This window comes from Calidris pugnax, unplaced genomic scaffold, assembly GCF_001431845.1.
Source record: "Calidris pugnax isolate Ruff unplaced genomic scaffold, ASM143184v1 scaffold14, whole genome shotgun sequence".
NCBI lineage: Eukaryota > Metazoa > Chordata > Aves > Charadriiformes > Scolopacidae > Calidris > Calidris pugnax.
In genome coordinates, this window is record NW_015090793.1 from 2,253,767 (window position 1) to 2,278,559 (window position 24,793).

The window sequence follows — 24,793 nt, forward strand, 5'->3', positions numbered from 1 at the left end:
TAAGATAATAACTTCTGGCTCCATCCTTACCAAATTTCATATATTTACTCTACTCTCTTTCTGACACATTTAGCAGCAGCTGGTGCTTACCTTCCCCAGCTTTTTGTACACCATCACTGATCTGACATCCATTAAAAAGATTCATCTCTTGGTCTCAGTGTCACATGTTCCAAACTCAGGGAACACAGTGAAGGAGTAAGAGAAATGAGACTTCTAGGAAGTCAGAACTCAGCTTTAACACTGGCACCATAAGCACTTCTCGTCACGGCAGGATGACAGGAGATGAGCACAACAGCACCAGGTCAGTACATTACATCAGTTGTGGTCTATATTTACCTACAAAGCCAACCCAAACAATGAGAGGCTTGAACTAAACTAAACTCAGTCCTTGCCCCAGTAACCAGCATCCGAGACAGTAACAACCTGCCAAATACATCTGGATAGCAGAGTCTGGCATTTATAATATGTGATTCCAGATTTGCATAGAAAGTAGCAAGAGCAACTGGAGGGTGGTCCTCAAGATCTAAGACATCTAGCTGCATCTTCCAGAGGTTATTATAAAGAGGAACCAAAATCCCTAGGAACAATTATTCCTGCTGGAATAAATGACACACTGAGACATGCAGTTCCCTTCTTTCCCTGAACATTTTCACAGAAAAACTAGTGATCCTACCAAAAGTTTCTTCAGAAAATAATTACTACACTTTCCAGGAATTTGCCTGAATTCGTGTTGTCATCATTTGTCCTTAAGCAACTGGCTTAGACAGACAAGGCTTTTCTGAACTAATTTAAAGCCATGAAGGCTTGCAAATGGCCTCTTAAAAGACTTCCCGTGAATTCCTTTTTTAATTTTAAAAGATTTCACAACTACCTCAAAGAAATAGAAAGGGGAAAAAATGAAAAAAAATCAATTCCTGTAACTGCTGCTTCTGCCTCTCCTCTTTTCATAATGTTACACTCTTGCAACCTTCTATTTCGACTTTTTCTAATTTAGGCCTTAAACTCGCAGCAAGCTCCCCTTGGAGTCCTGTGGAAGACTGTGTGGCTGTACGCAGATGAAACAGATTGTGCAACAGGATCTTGTAGTGAGACAGTGACCCGTTTTGTGTGTGTGTGTCTGTGTGTGTGTGTGCACCATGCCCAGTGCAACCGGGTTCCTGACGCTGCTCCTCTCTCCTTGACACGGGAGCAAGACAAAGAGTAGACTGAGCGGAACTCAACGAGGTGAGGGTGAAGCGATGCTGTCGTACGGGCAGTGGCGGCCACCACAGAGGTAACACCGACAAGGGGGGGAAGGAGAGAGAAAGAGGGGGGGTTACCTGCTGTGCCTGCTGCAGCAGCTCCATTCTCTCATGCAAGATCTGGCTGTCGAACTCGCGGCTCTGCCTCAGGATCTGCCGCCAGGGGAGGAGAGAGAAGTGGTGGGGGGGTTACCTGCTGTGCCTGCTGCAGCAGCTCCATTCTCTCATGCAAGATCTGGCTGTCGAACTCGCGGCTCTGCCTCAGGATCTGCCGCCGCACCTTCTCCACGGCGGCTCGCAAATCCTCCCGCTGGGCTTCCGTCAGCGACTCGCTCGCCCGCCTTCCCGGGTCCTGCTGCAGGGCATTATACAGCGTGGCTTCCAGCTCCTGGATTTTCTAGTGCAACCCAAATCACATACAGACAACAAGGCTGCCGTTTGAATCCAGCAAGCAAACGACCCGCTAGAGGAGAAGGCTAGCAAGCGAAGCCTGAGGCAGGAGGGCAGGACGGACACAGACAGGGAGACGGAAAGCGGCAGTCGTGAGCAGTGAGGAGCATTCCACACAGAGTGCACGTAGCCTCCTGGCACTGATTTACACCCAGGCAATGCTTCCTGTTCCAGTAAATTATTGATTTCTTCTATTTAAGAAAGTTCAGATGGTAAGTCTGTGTTCAGTACATAACAAAACCCCAGTCTCTGATGCTGAACAGCACAAAGTTAATGCAAACGAACAGATTCCCTTCAACTGCAACTGAATTATTAAGCCATCCTATAAAATAAAAAGCCCACAGGGAGAACTGCGAATAACAGAAATCTTGCTGTCTCCCTCTCTCTGACCTTACTGTCCTGCCATCCATTGCTCAAAGCCTGCAACTGCCTTAGTTCAAAGTTGCCATAAACAATGAAGAGAGGAAAACTTGAATAATTGCATACACTAATCCCTCACCAGTCTCTTGCCAGTTGTCAGATTCCTAACCAGATTCTCATGCACTGACCAAAACTGCAGTATTTTTTCAAAGCAGAGAGCACAGGAGAACTTTACATTCATACAGAGAACTATACTCCCAAGAGTACAGAAAGAAAGGAATCATGGCAGCTTTTCCCTGATTGCTGGGGTTAGTATGATCCTATTAAAAAACAGCATCCAGACTGACAATACACTTGGATCAAGAGCATCTGACAACATCCCTTTAGCCCTCATAACACCTTTGTGAGGCAGGTAATTCAATCCATATTAGCGATGCATAAACAGCTGCACAGAGAGGTTAAACGGCTTGCCCAAGGTCACAGTGCTAGAAATAGAGCCTCCTTGCTTTTATCTCTGTTATCTCCTCCGAGCACTAGACCTTGCTTCTTTGCTGAAAACATTTTCCACATAAGAAATATTTACAATGTATACGTAATTCTTCAGGCCATTATATTTTGATTCCCTGAAGTTTCCCTATTAACAAGGTTGGGTGTGCAGATTTTAGCAAATCTTAGATAATTCCTAATTGTTGCTTGGCCTGAGAGAAGGCAAGGTTGCAGCCTCCCTTTGGAAAACTAGGAAAGGTAAGGTTGTTTAGGACAGCACAAAAAGTAATCGCCTAGGAACAACAGGCATTCCCAACTTGGGATAGATTAGCAGCAGTAATATTTACAAACACTTAGGAAAAAGCAAAATTAGAAAAGTTCTAAAGTAAATTCTTGTGTATTTTACCAGTGATAATTTTGTGCACATACAGATCAGCTCTTCCCATTCCAGATGTACTAAGATATTCGCATATTTTAGAATAAGAAATGCAAGGCAAAATCATTACAAGTCTTAATAGTACAATCCATTTTCTAAGGCTTCATTTAAGTACTACTTGATTTCCTAGTCTGGCAGAAAAATTAATCAATTTTAAAAAGAACCCTATATATAATTAAGAGTAAAAAAGAAAAAATCCCGCATTTTATAAAACTTGTTCAAACATGAAAATTTAATGACTGATCTTTTCCTACCATGTATGCTTGGTCCAGAGCTTGCTTCCTGTAGTCCAGTTCTTCCTCTAAATAACCCTTCTGTTTACTGAACAGGTCCTGAGCAATAGTAAAAACAAGGGAGTGTTTGTTCTTTATCCTAATTCATGAAGAATCATAAATGCCATCATTTTTATGTGAGCTTGCCACTTGAATGCAAAGAAAATCTATAGCCAATGACCACATTCATCCTAAGGATATTTGGAATATCCAATTTACAATATGAGCACTTAAAATATGTGTGTCACATTAACAAGTTGTACCTATAAAGTATAGACCTCTGCACCAGTGTACAAACCTGCCTTGACCTGACAGAAGTACACACAGGCAGAAAGGTGAATGGGAATATGCATGCGTGTGGTCCAACAGCCATTACTTGCACGGGGCAGGCCAAGGGAGGAAAGAGAAACAACCAAGGGCACTTTATTGCTTCTCTCAAAATACCCAGTGTGCACCCTTAAGGAAATTATGGGGAAACCATAACCTGTATTGTATTCCAGGCAGGAAGCCAGAACGTCCAGGGCCCAATGCTTAGTGAAGCAGAAGTAAAAGCTCAGTCCTCAACTTTTAAAGGTGGGAAGCCAATTTGAGATGGGTAAAGTGATGCCCAGAGAGGTTAAGTGACTTTAACTGAAGAAGTTTTCAACATACCTAGAATTTACAGGGATTTTTTTGCTTTTGTTTTTAAAATCCAACTCAACAACTTTCACAGTTTTATAAATATATACATATATATTTTTATATATATATATATATAAATATAACACAGGCTTGGATTTCAGTGGAACTCAATATCCAAAAGCATAATGTTGCAAAAAAGTTGTGAACATTTGAATGGCTGTCTGAATAGGCAAGTGAGATCTGACTTGCGACTGTGCTCTTGCAAAACATGACTTTAGAGTGGTTTGGGTGACAGAAAGTGGAACATAAAATAGTTACTTGATTTTTTTAACTTTTCTTTCAAGGCAGGTTTTCATACTCAAAAATATAGTAGTAGTCCAGAAAGCAGAGAAGCCCTTTGATTGAATTTAGTATGTTGAATAGAAAAGGAGAATCTTGGAAAAAACTCTTGTATTTCCCAACATATAGAATAAACGCCAAATTACATACATAGCATTCTTAAGATGATTGATTATAGCTTTTATTAACAGTATAAAAAAATCAAAAGTTGCTGGTCTGGTTAGTTTTGTTGGATATGGGATTGCCCCAAAGTCACTTATTTGTTCAAATTTTACCTAGAGACATATATGGGGACTTCTGACAGCTCTTCTGTCAGCTGTGTAGCACTGACATAGAATTTGCCTAAGCATGAAGCGCGATGATGAATTCTCACTCCAAATATCTGGTCTAAAACAAATCCATACTGATCAGCAAATAAATACTTGGGAGTGGATCAGAGCATAAAATGACCACAGACAACCTCTCACTTGTTAAGAACAACTCATAATTGGTGATAGCAGCAACATACAAGACCAGTAATTAGAGGACTCAGAGGAACAAGTTGCTATTTGTTCTCTGTATCAGAATTATAATATCTATTATTCAAGTTTTTTGTAAACTTGGAGTTCTTTTAATTACAAATGAATTAATATTGAAAGTAGAACCAAAGTTTAAGTCAGACTTTGATCTTGAGGCTGGAATTCAGTTAGCCACAGATGGTCATCCTATCGCCATTTTAGGGTATACTACTACAGCTGCTGGTCCAGAAGAGCAGGGGACTCCAACAGGACCTGTAGGACGTATTTCTCAGCCCCTTTCTGAACTCTGAAGAATGTAATATGGCATTAGACACCATGCTTATGCAACTGAATCCCACCTCGACCACCCAGGTGGCATTATTTTCTTAGGTGGACCACAGCAACAATTACATGGCTGTGGTACAAGATGCAATACCACCATGTGCTGTGTAACACATCGTAAAGGACAGGCTGGATCCTAACAAGTGTCTGACATGAAGTAGGCTGACTTGCCCAAGACTATAGAGGGCCAGAGCTACCAACAAGTCCCACAATAACACAGCTGCCCTGATCATGTTTCTTCTCCAAAGGCTTCTGTAAAAGCTGGTCACAAAAAGTGGGAAGGAAACAAGAAAAGGATCTCAAACTCTTAATGTGAGTTCCAAGGACAACTAAACCAGTGCTCAGCCTTTCTGAAAGTGTCACACTAAAATATTATTTCTATAATTGAGTCAATCATTGGCAATGCAGACTCTCAGATGGCTATGCTAAACAAATAGATGCAGGGCTATCCAGAGTAAAACTTCAAAACATCACAAATAATAAGTGGGAGGATAATAAACCAAGTTAGAAAGAAACTACTGTTTTCCAAATCCTTTTATAAAAGAATCTAGTATTGGTGGGCACTTTTCCTCTCCAAAACCTTTGCATTTTTCCTTAACAAAGTTAAAAATAAATACTAAATGTGGAAAGGATTGTATCTATGTTAAAGTATAACCAGTATGGGCTACACTCGGCAGAGAACACAGTCTGAGCACTTCTTTTTTTGATTGTGGCCCAAATACAAACTTCTTCAGTGGCCCGGGGCAAATCATTCAACCTCCCTGTCTCAGTTTCCCACTCTTTAAGATGAATGTAACGCTGATTTCTTATCTACCTATAAAAGGTGTGGTGAGGATTAATCAGTGTTTGTAAAGCCATTTGAAGATGAGAAGCACAGCATGCATGGTAAACCAATAAAACCAAACACTCGTTCCATAACTCTTTGTTCAACATATGGAAAAATTAGGTCAGTATAGCACTGAGTTTGTTAATGCAAGACAGAACTGCTTTTGAGAAAACATTTTGTCTTTAACCGTGAAGACCCTGGGGCAAGAAAGGTCATCTGGAGTAAGAGGTCCTTACAACTTGTCCAGAAGCTGAATACCAGAGAGCAAAGGAATATCCTTGACAATTCTACTAATGTGACCTCAAGATTAAAAAGCAGATGCTGTTGCCAGAGAAGTTAATACACAGAGAAAGCACAAAGACAATTTCTCACTGTTTGGTTAATATGCTCTGTAAAGTTATGCCTTTGTGTTCTGATTGGTATATATTTTGCTATTTTTGTTCTATATAGCTTTGACAGTTGCCTCCCACACCAAAAAATACAAGCAATAAATTGTTCTAGGAACCTCCTGTGGATTTTACCATGAAGCAACCTTTGTTAAGCAAAGAAAGGCAGCAAATCAATCTGTGATGAAGTTTATACACATTCCCTTAAATTCAGTTTTTGCTAAATTAATTATATTTTTATTTATTGCTCCTTACCTTTTCATTCTCCAGGTCTAACATCTTCTGTGTCAGTGCAGCTTCTGTTCCCTCTATCTGTTTTAACCACTATGTGAACACGGCCATGTGAAGAGGAAAAAATAAAAAATGAAAAAAACCAGAGCTTTTGAACAATTTGTACCAAACATTTTGAAAGTTTTTTGCCAACACTTCCAGGTATATGCTCCCCTATTGCTACCTGAGTCACTTTGAAGTTTAAATAAACAGGTAGTGAAAACATGGGCAGAATGAAGGACTGTAGAAACATACTAAAGACTAACAAGTGGAGGCTGTTTTTTCTACAATAAATTTAGAGGGTTCCCCCCATTTAAAGTTCAAGGCACAAAACAAACTTGGGTGAAGAATGCAAAATCAACCTGATGGTTTCCAACTTGATATACCCAGTGTTTATTGGCCCGATTTTCGAAACCATCATATGATTTCAGGACAACAGTCGTGCGTTTTTCCAGATGGCAATCTAAACAAAAGACAAGGTGGCATACTTGATCCTTTATTTTGCACAGTTTTCTGCACCCTTCATGGGAAGAGACTCACATCAGTAACATAGAGGGAACAATAAAATGGACAGACAGATGGAAGTTCATGCAGTTGCTACCGTGAATCCCTTACCATTCTGGTGATAAACAAACCAATCAGAAGAATGGCCACTACATTCCAGAGGTAAAATTACATATTATAATTTTTAAATGCACAGATAAAAGTTTCTTGTTTAATTATTAAGTGTCACTGTATTTATATTCAGCATTTAAGAATGTATGGAAATGCTCGGTTCTGAATTTTGTTTCATTTCCTTATTGGTATACAATAAGGACCAATGACTAGCTTACAGAGAGTATAGCTTAGGCTAATGCCTCTTTTTGTAGTGCCATCTCCATTAAGACCAAATGTAGTTTTGCCACTAAAAATTATCATTTTCCTCAAATGCTTTGCTTACTAACACTAGATTACTCCTGTTTAATTATTTTGGTAAGTATTACATATTGATTTTTTTAAATGTAGGGGTTTGATGAGTTCATTTAGGCTCAGACTCAAAGGAATTAATGACATATCCATTTTTTTTCCAAAGATTTACATAGGAAATCTGCAAACATAAGTTTAAAATCAGCAAAATGTGAATGCATTAATTCATCCTTTTAGACCTTTCACTATGTAAGAGACTGGTAGATAAAAATGTAAACTTGTTTTTTCTATTTTGTACAAAGCTGAAAAAAGTGAACAGAAACACCCAGTGATTCTATTCTCATCAACTTTGCTTTCTTCATTTTGAAGGTGACAGGCTGAAGATATTCCTAAAAAAATCCTCTCTGCTGATGAAGGATTCCACAAGACAGTGAGCATTCTGAACCCTTGAAATCAATAGAAATGTGAAGTCTTCAGCATCTCTCACAGATACCCTCAATATTTGCAAATGAAGGGTTATTTGCAAAAAGTAGAGGTCTAATTTTTTTGAAGGTATGAATGATATGCCAAACTGATTCTCATCTTCCTTTGTCTGTAAGCCTTTCTGGAACCAAGGGGTACAGAAGAGACAACCATGTATTTAGGACTCGTAACCAGTTGTAGCATTCAAAATAAGCTTCTGAAATTGTGCCAGCAGAACCCAGAAATTTTCCTTGCCTGACAGCTTGATTTCCAAAGGATCACTTCTAGTGCCTGGATATAATAGATCTGATCTGAATAAACATTGAGTGTGAACTAATTAGCACATGTGACTATAACTAGCACATCTATGTCTGCAGCACCATTGCTCTAGCAAATGGTCCCACTACAAGATGACAATATGCGATAATTTTGTAATTAAGGAGCTATAAAAATGCACGAGGGAAGCTGTCTAGCCCTTATTTAGAGGGACATCTGAGATGACTACATTACTCTGGAGAAGGCAGGGGAGTTGCTTTAAATTTCCTTTATTCTAAACTCAGTATATGCACCCAATAGAACTTAGGTTAAAACAATCACCCAATTTTACTTATCGGACTTTGATTTTTTTCTGTGCTGTGAAACACAGTATTATGAAATGTGGTATTGTTTTTGTTTTGTTAAGGACAGCATAATATTATTTTCTACTATTCTTTGTCTTAGTAAACTTTGGACATGGATAGCGCCTTCTGGAGAAGTCAGAGAGAGAATGGAGAAAATTAGAGTAACTTGATTTAGTCTGTACCTCAAATGTGCACTATGAGGAAAAAAAAAAAAAAAAAAGGTTTCATGCTTCTCAGAGTACCATCTTGATTCAATTTGCTATCAGCTTGTACTTACTAGGTTACTGTGAGGCACTTCACTAAAATGACACAAAATGGATAGAGTCCATTGATAAAATGAACTATTTTAATCTCATTATTTAAATGCAGTCTATTTACCTACAGAAGATAAAACTGAAATCTCCGTCTTTCTGATGGAGTGTCCAATTTCTGCAATAGCCAGATTATATGATAAGACCAGAAAACTAAAAAAAGTTAAGGCAAACTAGGAAGTAGTAGAAATTTTGTCAACATAAGAAAAAAGTGAAGTGAAATTATAGACCAACTTTAGCATAAACAAAGTCTTAATTGTAACTGTATGTTTCTATTCATTTGAGGAATTATTTCATTTGATACAGCTTCCCAACATTTATTGTTATGATCAGTTGCTAATGGAAATAACTTAGGATAACTAAGTGTATTCTATTCTGCAATACTGACACAAATTAAACAGGTTTACTAATTCCAGTGGCACTTTTTGCACAAGCACTAATTTACTTAAGGAATAATAATCCAGTCCAGTCCCTAAAGTTTGGTCTTGTGCACTGGGGTTCTTTCACTTTCTTTATTGGATGTAAAGGGCTATGATCCTCACCTCCTCTTTTTAATGCTATAATGCAATGAAAAACATAGGGACTTTAGTGCTTTTCTTCGTTTTTATTTTGCTTATAGCAATCACTCACTTAATTCTTCATTTTCTTTATTTTGCTTATAGCAATCACTCACTTAAAATCAATGATTATTAAATTACCTAATCTAGGTTATCTACATTAAGTTATTGAGATAAGTAGATTATCAAAATTACACCAATTACAGCAATTATTATAAAATGCTCAAACTTTAATTTTAAAGTTCTGATTCTGAATTTCAAAAATGCATCTAGGAAAGATTTAATAAAAACCTATGAAAACAAAGCTTCTTCAGAGAAAAAGGCAAATCTAAATGTCATCTTTATTCATATACAGATTATATTCCCTCTGTAATTGGAGAAGAACTATTCATGCAGAATTGAGTGACCTGACTGATTACCTGTCTTGTAGAAACTACTTTTTCCACTATGTATTTCGCTATGTATGCCCAGTAATTTTTGGAGGAAAGGCCCACAGACCACTTAGAGTTTTTCAGTCATACACAAAAATGGTCCCACAATGGTACAATTTACAGAAGACTTCAGAGCTCTCTGTTACCAGAGAGAGGAGGACATTGGCACTCCTGAGAAATAAGTCTTTCCTGTTAAGTGGCTTTCTAGTACTTTATTCTAGGGGAATATCTCCAAAACACATTGTTATTTTTAAATTGGATTTATTTTGTAAGTTTGATTTTACCTCAAGACGTCACAACCCCAACAGTCAGGTAAGGATGAATACATGCTCCACATCCAGACAACTTTAACAGAAAAGCCATGCTTCCCTGGCAAAGTTATGTGAGATCTTAGAAGACATGGTGAGACTTTAGGCAGAGAGAAATCTTTACTGAATTCTACCTTTTCACAGAGGGAAAGCACAGTCCCAGCTTGGATTATTGCAACCTGTTCTTCATTTCTCAAATTCTAAAATACAAAAAGATGCATTTTAAATTGAATTAAAAATCCATCCTTCAACACAAGTGATAAATTTTAACTGTACTTGAAAAAATAAATCAGCTGTAACATTTAGCATTTTACAAACACTCCCAGAAAGGATCCCATGGTTGAAAGTATTAAAAGCTAGACTAAGGGCTGTTGGTCTCCACTCTATTTCAGTACTTCACTCCCACAACACTTCTGTAACAGTTCATGATTCAATGAAAAGTAAGTGGTTTCTTTCAGGGATTTTGAAATGTTTATTTTTATTTTCTAGCCAGAAAAATGCCAGTTCACTAGCCCTGCAGCAAGTGAATCTCCCCCTAATGCACTTCAGAGCCAGATTTCCCACTAACAAAAACAATGCAAAGAAAGAGCAATAGAACTTTCAACACAAAAGTAAATCTAGAGCTTAAAATTCATATTATAAAGACCTCAAACTGTTAAAGCTTTAAAGTGGACCCAGCTCCATGAATGTTTGTGCCCAAATCGTATGACCAAGATTTTATATGGTATTTGGCAATACAGGGGGAAAAAAGGGAACCAGTTACCCTTGCCCTTTCTCCCAGCAAAACCAGTCTTGGCAGAGCCATCCTTCACAGTAGCAGGTGCTACTATTACTACTCAAGAGAAAAAACTTCAGGAATAACTTGGTCTGGCTTTGAATTACATATTTTCTTCCCCTATCTTGTTTTATATCTTTTGCCTCTGTCTACTACAGTACCTTATTCCCATGTCATTCAGCCAAGATCAAATCCTGTCTTGAAAAAAATACACTTTTCACGAGCATCAGCTTAACTGAAAGATTTTCTTTAAGTTTGTAAAAGTAGTATCCAACCATTCATATTGTTCATACATAGGCATATAAAAATCACTTTCTGCATTTTCTTGAATGTCATTTACTACTGTGGGGAAAGCAATGCTTTAAAATAACCATAAAGCTGGAAGTATATGTGAAATTAAAAATTATTACCCCATTATCTCCAAGAATATCTAGCTTCTTCATAAGTTCAGATATATTCACGTCCTGAAAAAGATGTTCAACACTTATTTTTTACACAGTAGATGAGAAACAGTTTTTATAGGCTACATTTTATGTACTCTTTATTCACTTCCGCATGCAAAAAGACTTGTAAATAAGTGAAAGATTAGTTTTGCATCACAATTACAAAAGTGTTATTGATATCAATGCTACTGATACTTTCAGAGACAAAACCAAATATCACTCTTGATTACAGCAAGCAACCTGGATGTGTATGAGAGCAGAATGTTCCTGTATGATGCACATTTACCATCCTGCTGATGTACACAGACAAAAGATCAAAACTGATACACAGGCTTAAAGGACTGACTTTTTTTTATCCTGTTTGTTTGGAGTGGAGCATCAACCTACAGAAGTTAAAACGACAGAGAGTACAAACAAAGTCATTGCAAAGAAGGGTTTTTGTGTGGCTTGGTTTTTATTTTCTTTGTTAAACAAAAGAACGGAGTTTCAGATCAGCCTTACAGTAGAAGAAGGGAATATGCACGGTGGGCTGAACATGCTCCTCCAAACACTATCAGCTCACAACCTTTGTGAGTAGAAAGCCCCATTTCTCTGCCAGACAGTCCCCAGATCCACAAAAAGCAGCAAACAACCCATCCTTATTAAGGTCCAGTCACTGAAATCAAGAAAAACACTCCCCTGCTACAAAGAAAAAAAGAAGAGGAATAAATTCACACACTGTCTGTATTTTAGACAGTGCCAGGGACCATTCTTATGCCCCAGAACTTCATTTTCCACTTTAAAAGTTTTTGGAAATGTTCATGGAACTGATAACTTGTGCTAATCACATTCTCCTGAACTATCCCAAGTATGGGCCCACAAGTTAATGTGGACCAGGGATCATTTCCATCGACAGCTTCTATGCAGTCATGCTATTTGACAGTAGTAAGGCTTGAGAGCACAGGCAAAGACCCATTCATAATGCTTAATAGACACGCATAAAGCCTGACAGCCTTGTTAAATGCTGGCACCCTCAACTTCTACACATATTCAGCATTTCTCAGAGGTGGCCAACATTTCACAGAGCTGGGTCACTAGTTTCATTACTTACAGTACCTAACGTGTCAGTTTGCATCAATGTGTTGTGCAACTGCACTATGTGGGTAGTCAGAATGATCAATCTTTAAAAATTTTTATGCAAATTACATAACCACACCAGAATATATTTTCCCATGGTTCCATACCTAACAGATATATTCTTCAGTGTGGAAGCCTTAATCAGAAACGAAAGATTTCTGATGACCAGACACAGACGCGGAAGGAATCTATAAATTATCCCATCCTGCCTCCAAAAAAGGCACAATGTGTTGCATTCAAGTTGGTCTATCCTGAGAAGTCCCCTCCCTCTCTTACCTCACTCCTCAAACGCTTCAGCAATGTTTCCAAATGTTACATCAGCTATTAAGCAGCGCACACCAAAAATTTTAGAATAGCATGGACACACACTTGTGTTTGGATTATTGTTAAAACTATTGATTATAATCAGCATTGACAATGTTGAATGGAAACTTCTCTAGCTGATCTTCACACTAGTGAAGAATGACATTCCATAAGACATACAAGTTCTTGCACCTATTGTGCCAGAAACACTCATTCTAATTCGTTTCCATGACAAAGCATGTAGGAAGATTTAGAAACCAAATCAGATTTTGCATCATTCTAGAGTCTACTTTGCTACTGATGGCTAACAATTTCGAAAGACACTGAAAAGATAAAAATTCAACAATTTCAGTATGCCCACATTGGGTGGCTGCCCCTGCTTCCAGGTAAGTGAACTGAAAGACAGAGAGAAAAAAAACCACCCCTGTGTTCAGGAATATAACAGAAGACAATGGAAAAAAATACTAATTCTAGATCCTGGTAAGCTGTACCTGCTACAGGCAACGTGCAAATTAGAGTAACAGGTAAGTTACAAAGCGGGACTGGCATCCCATGGAGGCTCTGTTTGAAAGATGATATGCTAACTGATGACTCCTCATGTGGTTTGGGAAATGACTACGCAATCAAACATGTAGGTAACAATCAGCTTTTAAATTTTTTTCTTTTTGACTGCTCAGCTTCTTAACAATATGCAGCCTACAATTTCAGTTTAGTATTGTGTTTATTAAGGCACTGAATAGAAACAAGCCTTTGATAACAGGACTTTTAAACACAATCACAAATACAAGCATAATTACTAATGAGTGCCATGGAGTGTGACACACAGATATATTCCACTTCAGTTACTGGTAGAAAAGTCACCCCAGCCTGTTGTGCAACGTTAATTACAAGGAGAGTCTGAATTCAGTCTGAAGCAAACCAGCACGCAAAGCCGTTTGTACAGACAGCCTATTCAAGGGAGAACAGAAGTGAAAAGGGTAATTCTTGCTTCCTCATAGCAGAACCTTACTAAGTGACATCCCAATGTTTATCTGGTGTTTTATCTAAAATGATAGAATCTCACCTGTTTGAATGAGTTTTGGATCAGGTGCCTCATGCTGCCAGGCCCTGCCCTAGGCAAATAACTTAAGCATATTAATTCAACAAACAAAATGCAGAGGTGCTTCGCTAAATTGGGTGTAAAATAAATAGGTGAATGTCGTATTTCTGACCTTAGATGAAAGCATTTAATGTCAAGAACAAAGTACTGTAGCAAGACTGACAATGAATCATATCAACATCCATATTCTTCCATGTAATGTTTTTATAGCAATGCCACAGACAAAATGTAAACTATTTTGATTGACCAGCCTCCATTTTCATTGATGAACTTCTGACAGATTACCAGATCATATTCTTATGAAACCCTTTCCCCAGGTTAAAAGTATCTTTTCTTACTATACTTATTTTTTCCAGGTTTTCTTCCCTTCAGCAAGATGGCAAACCATTTGTTTGGATATTGAGCATTCCAAAAAAGTCCCTGGCCATCCAACTGTTACTAATGTTTTACATATACCTTTATTCCTTCCTGTTGACAGAACAGTTGAAGTGCACTTCCATTGTTTTCAGGGAAGGTGGTTATATGAAGATTAAATGCCGGCGACCTTCGTTCTCTCTCCTGAGGAAAGATTTTGTTTAAAAACAACACTTGTGATTATATGTAAATATCTATTTCCCAGCTTTACAAAACATATTGTACATTAAAAAGGCAGATTCCTATTCACATTCCAAATATATGGTATTACCTCCTATTTTCCCATATCTGAAGGATTTTGACTTCAGCTAAGCACAAAAATGGCATTAGCTTCTAACTGATCCCATGCAGACACAGTTTCTGCAAAGTTAACTGGCCCTCCTCAGACACAGGAACCCTTGCACGTTGCCAAATGACTGACTGGAACACTAAAAAACACTACAAGCTTTTTATGTTGGTTATAACCTTGTTTAACTATTGCTTTCTTTCATGGAACAAAGGACAATTTAGGAAGAAGAAACTGCAGAAAAAAATTTACACTTCATCAAGAAATAGTATTATCACTGAAGAATTTTCTCCGTAAAATTAAAGCTGTGTATCTGCTCCCTGTTTATTCTACAATTAACTTTTCTACTAGAGCATGTAAAATCCCCCCCAGTCCTATTCACTGCATGAGCCAGGATGTTGGAATATGTTGACAGGCAGCACTACTCTGCACTTATGATGTTCTTTGTGCCCAAACTAGAAATTACAAATTCCCATTTATTTAAAAAGACAGTATTTCTAAAACTTATCCAGCCTATCTACTTAACTTTCATGCATTTCTTCAAAATACAAACCTATTGTTTCTTCAGAAGAAATACAGTAAAATAATAAAAAGTGATTTCACTTAAATTTTAACATGCTTATGAAAGTGACTGGATTGGAGGAGGCTCTGGGCAACCAAGGTACCGTGTCTTACTCTGAATTCTCTATTGCCATGGGAACATGGGTGAGGAAAATCAGATACCCTCTCCATATTCCATGAGGCGGCAGTGGCAACAAGAGTTTCAGTTTTTGACAGTATAATGAAAGAGCTACTGCAAATATTTTCATTCCTGTGACCATCCATGCATTGCCCATTTCTTAAATCACAAAATGAGGTGCTTTAACTGATATGGCAGGCTGCATCCATTCACTTAAGCAAGTTACAAAGCAAGGCACTCTTGTTCATTAACTAGCTTGAACCTAATTTGAAACTACAACGAAGAGAGAAAAACCTCTGTACTCTATACATCTTTACCCCTCATAAGCTCTACTTTAAATAATTTTTGCCTTAACAGTCTGATTTTGAAATGGGCTTAAATGATTGAGCTGTTGCAATCCAAAACCAGAAGCTTAATTCTTGTCCAAATTCAGTTACCATTTTAGATTTTTTAAAGAATTTTTTTGCAGCATTAACCTCACCTGAATTTGATTTTATTAACTGGTAGACAAATGGTTGTGTTTTCTACTCTAGCCTAATTTTCATCTAAAACAATTTAATGGCTCTCAAAAAAATACTGTCCCAATTACCAGCAGCACTCATGATTTTACTAAAATATTCACACTGTAAGCCACATTTGTGTCTATGTGCTTGCCTACTAAAAAAAAAAATAAAAAAATCTTTTCTTGCAATCACACAAAAGTACCTCCATTGTTATTCTGTGAAACAAGTCTTTAAAGATTTGGCACATGACAAAATTTGACACATCACACAGAGCTATTTCTCATGTGATTCTTCCATGTGAAAAAGACATTCATGAAGGATGTATGGATAAGCACTTTTTTGCTTTTCCCAAGAAATTTTTTGTGATTGTTCTATTTCTAAGAACACTTATGATTTAGGAAGCAGTTCCTACTGTAACTGACAATTCAAATGCTAAACTGTTCAGTATTTTACTTTACAGTTGCTTAATAACATATAAAGATATATATTAGAATTAGAAAGCTTTTTTTTTTCCTGAATACCTACTGAATTTCTAATAACCTAAATTCATAATTTTGAGTATAATGGGCTATGACATCAGTATATATGGTTGATAAGGAAAGGATTAAAAAAAGATTAAGAAATGTCAAAGACAAAAAAGCAGAATGTCCACATGACAAGAAGACATGACATTTTCATCTTTATCAGAGAAGTTACACATGCCAAGTTTTTTTGTGAAACGTGCTGGGTGATGAAAATTATGAAGGAGTGACAATGACAGGTTTCTTTTTATTCTAAATGAGAGTTTATTCTCAATGGTGTTAAGGATGTTGATGATTTTTGAAACTGAACAATGTGTTATCAGGCAATACACCTGTGTGACAATTGTGCATCACACACGAGTAGTTTAGTGTTACTAAACTCGACATGGGAGCCATTTACAAGGTGATGAGAACTATTGCTTTTACTTTAATCACAGGCTACATTTTCAAATTGTTATTCACAAATCTTCACTGTTATTCATGCAAAGGATAAGATTTGTTCGCTATCAATCAGCAACATACTACTTTCATGTACAGAAGTTGTACTTGTGTGTCACCAGATTAACCTTTACATTCTCAGAGGGGTTGGTTGTTTTTTTTTCCTTTTTTTTTTTTTTTTTTTCCCAATGACTGATGCCAATTATTTCCAGTCTATAACCATTTTATACCATCAGAAAATGGATTTCAGGTAAGAGAAATTCTTTCAAAGCTGCTACCAAAATGTGTTCTTCTAAGATCACTTCATATGAATGTTGTCAATCTTAAATCAATGTAATTAAAAGCAATTATACGTTGATGTGATGGATGTGTCAGATCTTTAGTCAGATCACTGCATGCAAGATGTGAGAAGGTGTGTTAATTTAAACAATGCCAACCAAGGCTGTAGTATACATACCAAGTGATTTTACATGCACGAAAGGAGAAGTTATGGAAATGAAACAAATAAAAAAGGCAAAATATTGCAAAACAAAATATTTTATTAGATGAAAAACAAACTATATGCAATATATATTAGCTATATTACATCTTTATAAACATTAGTGAGCACTCTCTCCAAAACACATTAAGGCAGTGGCATCAATTTCATTATCCCAAGATACAACATTTAAAAAATAGATACCTAAGTGATTTCCCTTAAACATGCACCAGACATCAGTAATCTTTACAGGAATTTCAGCTTGGGTTCAAACATAATTTCTGCTCCATTTGAGAGTTTGCAACAGAGAGAATCTCTTACTTCAAGCTCTAGCACTCTGAACTCTAACAGCTCATTCTGGTCTTTTGCATCTTGCATCTCGTTCTTCAGCTGATGCTCTTCTTGTTCCATTCTATAAATCTATGAGACAAACACAACACGACAACACCCCATGAGCAATGAGAGATACCGTACTGAGTTATGGGCCAGGGGTTTAGACGAACTGTTAATTATTTCAGCTTCTCATTAAATGTCGGGACAGGTCTTGGACATAAAGAGGGAACACCATTACAGAAAGTATTTGTGACAACTGCCAGCAGAAATATGGTTAATGATCTCTTAGAATAGTAAACTGGAAGTAGTATAACCAGTGATATGAATATCATATCTAAATAAGTTGAGCAATACAAGCTTTCAAAATCGAGTGAATGAAACTGGACTAAATTAACAATTAGGTAGACTGTTCTCTCTCATTTGCATAACTAGTCATCTACTCTCTACGGTGTACAAAAGACAATGATGGACAGGTTTTAATGCCTACTTTTTAATTTTCCCAATTTGTGCTCTGGAACGCTAACAATGAAATATAATAGAAATAGAAATTCAAACCTGACTATTCATTATGCCAACTAATAGGTTTGGGGCTACTGTCTAACTTGACTGGGGGATCTTTTTATTTGTATGAAACTAAATAGAAACGTAATACCTGACATAATGTACTATGATGCTTATAATACCCATGTAAGTGTCTGAATAAATTGAGTCTGGCTGTAGATACTCTTAGTCATGAATTTTTCTTTGGTTATCATATTCCTATAATATTTATATTGGGCTACCAATTAACAAAAAAAATTCTTTGACTTCCTGAGTGCTAGCTAACTAACCCACCAATACCAGTGGAAAACAATGAGAATGCTCAGCTCTCAGACAGCGAACGATACATCTTGAATCAATCAGTATTACTTAATGTGTGGGAAAATGGTTAAAAAGGTAAGGCTGAAGGCAGCAGGCAATTTTATTAGTGATCATGACAATAATAATCATTGTGTTAATATATGACATAATATGAGATTCCACATTACACTTAGTATTTTAGACTGTATTTTGTTGGGCGCTAGGAACATCAGCCAGCTCGGGTTTTACTGTTGCTTTTACAACACGTAATTCCACAATAAAGAGCAGCTTCCATTCCCAAAGAGTACAAAAGCATATTAGGACTTTAATCAGAGACTTTTATCCAAACTCCTGTTTCCAGAGAGGAATAAAATAAGCAATTTTCATGTTGATGTTCCAGTACTTAGTACATTCATTTCCTTTTACCATTCCTTTTCTGACAAAGGGCAGAAATTGTGAAAATATTCCCAGATGCTGAACACATACCTTCTCTAGCAATTCCTGATTTGTTCTGATTAGCAGCTGCTTTTCTTCTACCCATTTTGAATCCTATGAGGAAGAAGAGGATTAAAATATTAAAATTATATGTGTTTTGCTAAAGAAGACAAATGAATAACCACAATAATTAGAAGATTTCAGACATCATTGTACATTCAAGTATAAAAACGTTCACACATCAAAAAAATAAAGCTTTCATAAATATTTCAAGTATAAATAGCATTTTAAGCTATAGAGAAACTAAAATTTCTTTTCTTGAAGCTGAGGGTCTTGTTTCTTAATGTGTTCCAGCTAAGCATATACTTTAAAATATTTACATATAGCAATTGTGGGTGAACCTGGTTATGCGATAGCGTATGTCATTTTAAAAACATTTATTTACTCAGCTTAACTCAAAACTGTTTCTTTCCATTGCAAAGAGTTGGGAACTTTTTCAAAATCATTCTATTTTGTGTGGTGTAATACAAATTCCAATGGAGAAAGGGAAAAAAACCCCCACACTTAATTACCCCAAATGACTGATAAAAAGCTTCAGTGGTAGGCAGTTAATTGCCCTCTGCTAGAAGTGTGAGAATCAGGCTAACACAGTGCTTCAGGTACGCAAATGCTATGGAGGAAGGGAAGCGCTACAAGGTATTCCATACTCCGTTTGAAAACCATATTTTCATTTGATTGCTTGTTCCAAAGCCAATCTCTGCTTTTAGGTTTTCCCATGGCTCCGAAAGGCCTCATCAAATATCCCTTTAAATACCCAAGTTACAAAAACTCACTGCCAGCCAGAGCTGAACATTTGTATTTAATGGATTGTAACAGCCAAATTCTCTCTGTTCTCTCTGTAAAGTACTAACGCAACAGAGCTCATATTGCTCTAATACATTTAATAAAACAATATCATATGTCATACTACAGATCAAATTATTTTCTAGCTACAAAGGACAACTTAATTAAAATGTAAATGTCTTTACTGAAGTATTAAGGTTGATACTTTCTTTGTCATCAAGGTATTTGCACACTGATGCCGCACAAGGAGTTAATGAAATAGCCTTGAAATGCCAACCAAAAATATCTAAAACATTATGATATAATATTTATAGTTTTAAAAAGGTTTAAAGTTATTTTTTCTATCTATTGTCCACTATATTTACATATTCTACCAATTTATTGTTTCCTTTTCAAACGCACTTTAGGGACTGGTTGTCTGAATGTACATTTCACAATTATTATTTTAAATCATCATCACTACCGTGACCAGCTAAATTACAAAGTAATAATTACCAAAAAAATAATCACATAGTGCACAAAGAAGTCAGTTTGTCATCATAATCGTTTATTTTGTTGAATGTAAATACTAACAGGTCTGGAGAACTGAGCTAGAGCTCCCAGGAAGACACTGTGACCGCTTCTGTGGAAAGCTAATTGCAGGTATAAACAAACTAGCCCACTAGAGACAATTTCATATTGCACCTTGTCACATCCCTGTTGGCTTTCTCAGGATGACTAAGAGATACAAGGTTGAAAATGTGGTTATGAATTTCATAAAGTAATAACTAATTAAATTCTAATTTCCAGGCATACCTTTTTGACACTCTGGAATCAAAATCACAGAAGTAATTTCTTACATGTGTATCCATATTCACTTATCTTATTTACATTCACAGTACTTGCATTTTACACTGTAATTAGTCAACTATTTTGTTAATGTTTTCAATTACACAGCAATTTGCCCACACCACCTTTATCATCACACGCTAAAACGTCAGCAGTAGATCCTTGATAGGTCTTCAGTTCCATTTATTCTTCTAAAACCTCAGTGAGCCATCATTTTTAGATTGGTAACATATTCCCTAATTTTATTTTTATTTACATGGAATTTAAAATTGCTATTTCAAACAATGTAGCATAAAATAACATCTCCCCAGTTTTCTCAGTGCTTTCTAGCAGTTAAGCAACTGAACATCTTTTACATGCACTCGTAACTCTTAATCAGCTTTTTCCTCAAGATCCTAGACATTATTAAATATGCATCAGTACCCACATCTTCGTCAAGTATTTACAAGATATACCAAAGCATAAGGCCTAATTTTACTCTGTCTGATGGTATGGGAATTTGAAAGCAGTTAGGTCCTCCGAGAGTTTAAGCACAGGAAAGTAACACCGCAAGTGGCTTCCAGTTACCAGACACATTCAGTGGTCCATATCTCTAGCTGAAACATGTGTGGAAGTGATTTGTTTTTTTAAAATTTTCTATGCTACACACCAAAAAATGCTCTCCAGTACAAATATAGAATATTTGGTTTATTGGAATTTAGAGCAAATATATACAAAATGGAAAACAGGAGAAAAGCCTGCACCAAGTTACAATGGGAACAGAATTTACAATGCATGTACACATGGCTATTTTGATATTATGCTTTAATGAACTATGTGTTAGAAAATGAGTCTTTAATGGCATTTTCTGAGCCTATATAATACTTTCCTTTATTTCAGTAATCTATTGATGGAGTAGCAATTAAGCTGCATCAGTCACACTAACACACCAGCAAGCAATGAAGATGGCAAGGGCACCACTGCATGCAAGGGAGAAAATGACGTGGTAGAAGACATTAAGAAAGCCTTTTACCTGTCCCTTCTCGATTAGAGCTTTCTCCAGGTCCTCAATTTTTGCCTGACACCTGAGAAGATCAGCTTGCAGTTGTTCCCGAGTCTGCAGGAAAAAAAAGTATTAAAAAGCATGTGTATATGCATGCACATCCAGGTAGACAGGTAGATTTAATTACACATAGAATCAAAGTACGAGTCTGCAGGAAAAAAAAAGTATTAAAAAGCGTGTGTATATACATGTACATCCAGGTAGAGAGGTAGATTTAATTACACATAGAATCAAAGTAAAGATACTTTCTACCCACTTATGGGTTGTCCAGCCAGCTTTTAATATTTATGTTACAAAATATTTAAAACCATCAGCTTAACAGTATTTTTCCCTCCTAGCCTAAAAAGATGTTATCACCACATATTCAGTGGCAAAGCTCTTCCCAGAGGAAAAAAAAAAAAAAAAAAAAAAAAAAAAAAAGTTTTGATATTATGCTTTAATGAACTATGTGTTAGAAAATGAGTCTTTAATGGCATTTTCTGAGCCTATATAATACTTTCCTTTATTTCAGTAATCTATTGATGGAGTAGCAATTAAGCTGCATCAGTCACACTAACACACCAGCAAGCAATGAAGATGGCAAGGGCACCACTGCATGCAAGGGAGAAAATGACGTGGTAGAAGACATTAAGAAAGCCTTTTACCTGTCCCTTCTCGATTAGAGCTTTCTCCAGGTCCTCAATTTTTGCCTGACACCTGAGAAGATCAGCTTGCAGTTGTTCCCGAGTCTGCAGGAAAAAAAAGTATTAAAAAGCATGTGTATATGCATGCACATCCAGGTAGACAGGTAGATTTAATTACACATAGAATCAAAGTAAAGATACTTTCTACCCACTTATGGGTTGTCCAGCCAGCTTTTAATGCTTTTGATGAAAACAATTGGTTTTTGTATTTATGTTACAAAATATTTAAAGCCATCAGTTTAACAGTATTTTTCCCTCCTAGCCTAAAAAGATGTTATCACCACATATTCAGTGGCAAAGCTCTTCCCAGAGGAAAAAAAAAAAAAAAAAAAAAAAAAAAGAAAAAAAGAAGGAACTGAAAGAGCTCCGAGAAGCTATTCATAAGCTTCAGTAACTCAAGGCAATTGGGAATAATAGCACAAGAGAGAAAGAGAATTGCAATAAGCACTGAAAAGGCCTATAGATAAATAAATTATATTGACCCCAAATAATTTGTTTATCCCATAAATGGCATGCACTAGTTTGTTTTCTCATTCTTCATGACTATTACACTATTATGCTACAGTAGTATTACCCATGAGTCCAGTGATGCCCTGAAAGGGATTGAATCATACACAGTATTAAACAAAAAGGATCTAAACCAAAGGATTTCTCTGCAGACCTTCACTCAAATGCTCCTTAAGCATCTGCAAGTACTTTTCCCACCCTGCTTCAGGTACTCTTACACCCAAGCAGTTCAAAAATTCCCACAGGGGTTTCCTTCTGCATCTTTGCATCCTTGTTTACCTTAAGCCTCATCCAAAAGTAACAGGCAATGCTCATCCCACCAGAACATTGGGCCCTACAAAACTAACCATGCAAAAAAAACTACCGTCTGACTCATGCAAAAGATGGATTTGCATGGATGTGACACAAGAGACCAAAATGTGGTTACAAAGAAAGAGCAACAATTCCAAAGTGTACTAAAGGGACAGTTTACAATTGCCTCCAAAATAAAATTTTAAATAGCTATTACAAAAATATTCATACCGAGGTCTCTCTTCCCATGAAGGCAAAGGAAATATTTAATTGTCTCTCGTAACTGTCAAATAGATGATTGCCTTTGAAATCTTACTTTAATAGTAGATGTAATTATGCCCCCCACCCCAATTGTAGTTTGAGAAGTGATCACTAAAGTCCTTATTGCTTTCCTTGGATAAGTGTCCTACTTAAAAGGAGAGTGTTAAATGTGACCAGGTTTTTGTAAGATGCTGAGAGCTCTAACAAATAAAGCCATAAAGCAATAATTCTAATATTATAAGAACTGTATTTCACAGTGGTTGAGAGCCACTTCAAAAAGCCTTGAAAACAAAAACTAAACCAAACCATGACACATTTTAAAGTAACCCTGAATCTTCTGAATGCTGTCTCTGGAGATAATAGGCTAACATTTTTAGCTGTAGATAACTCCATAACATCACTAGTGACACACCTCCAGCTGAACTTTCTGCCACTGATCACAACGCTTTTATCTATTTCAGCCAATTTTCAGTCCACTTCACTGTCCACTTGTCTAGTCTGTACTTCATAGGTTTATCTATGAGAATCTTATGAGGGAGAGTGTCAAAAGACTTCTTAAAGTCAAGATAAACAACATCCACTGCTTTCAACTCCTCTGCTGAGCTAGTCATCTCATCATAGAAAGCTCTCAAGCTGGTTAAGCATGATTTCCCCTTCTGAAATCCATGCTGATCACTCCCACGCACCCTGCCCTTCAGATATTTGGAAAGTTTCCATGATTATTTGCTCCATCCCTTTCCTAGGGATCAAGGCAGTAACAACCAACCTTCACTTCCCCAGATCGTCCTTCTTGCCTTTCTTGAAGACAAGAGTGACATTTGCTTTCTTACAGTCCTCAGGAACCTCCTGCCACGACCCTTTAAAGATCATTGAGAGTGGCCTTGCAATGACATCGGTCAACTCTCTCAGTAGTCAGTACTCTACAGGTTCAACCTGTACTTGAGGCAGTATGAGGGACATGAGCTGAGGATGATGAAGTTTCCAGCCCTATGGCTATTGCTTGCCCATTTCGATATTACATCTTCTTTGGTCATTGATGACAATAATTCAAGTAGAGGGTGACTTGTAAATATGCTATGTTTCTAGATATGCCCCTCTCTGCGAGGAGTTGGGAGGAAGCAGAAGAAATTTTACTTCTAGTTAACTCAGCTCTTTTTTTGATGCCACTGCTGTTCAGTGAATACATCTGGGGAATGAGTCAGAGCTCACCGATTCATTATGAAGTGACTTCTCTCCTCCCCAGTTTGGAAAAAAAAAGAATGGAAGGAAGATGTTAGTCTTCTGCTGACCTCATCTCTACCTACATGGTTAAACACAGTGGTGGCAGAAGGGTAGATGAAAACAGAGTATGTACTCTCTCACACCTCAAATAATACCTATAGTACAGAGATTGCTGTGAGGATAAAAAAAACATTTATTTCAGAGTGAGTAAACAATCATACTTGCTGACGGAATAGGAACAACAGTTAGCTATGTACCTTTTAGTGGAAGAATACTCCTAAACTGAGTTTTTTAAAAACAAGTTATGATTTCATATATTCAACAAACCACTTG

At 36.9% G+C, this 24,793-nt stretch overlaps 1 protein-coding gene across 1 annotated transcript in view; it reads right to left on the minus strand.

Moving 5' to 3' along the window:
* The window catches only part of JAKMIP1 (janus kinase and microtubule interacting protein 1), a 98,851-nt gene that overhangs the window by 20,030 nt on the left and 54,028 nt on the right, over positions 1–24,793 (minus strand). Inside the window, exons 11-19 of the mRNA XM_014936042.1 lie at positions 22,142–22,225; positions 18,836–18,898; positions 17,498–17,596; positions 14,314–14,415; positions 11,307–11,360; positions 10,256–10,321; positions 6,512–6,580; positions 3,228–3,305; positions 1,435–1,638 (exon numbers count right to left, since the gene is read on the minus strand). Coding sequence (XP_014791528.1) covers positions 1,435–1,638; positions 3,228–3,305; positions 6,512–6,580; positions 10,256–10,321; positions 11,307–11,360; positions 14,314–14,415; positions 17,498–17,596; positions 18,836–18,898; positions 22,142–22,225 — 819 coding nt within the window. The remainder of the gene's footprint in view (positions 1–1,434; positions 1,639–3,227; positions 3,306–6,511; positions 6,581–10,255; positions 10,322–11,306; positions 11,361–14,313; positions 14,416–17,497; positions 17,597–18,835; positions 18,899–22,141; positions 22,226–24,793) is intronic.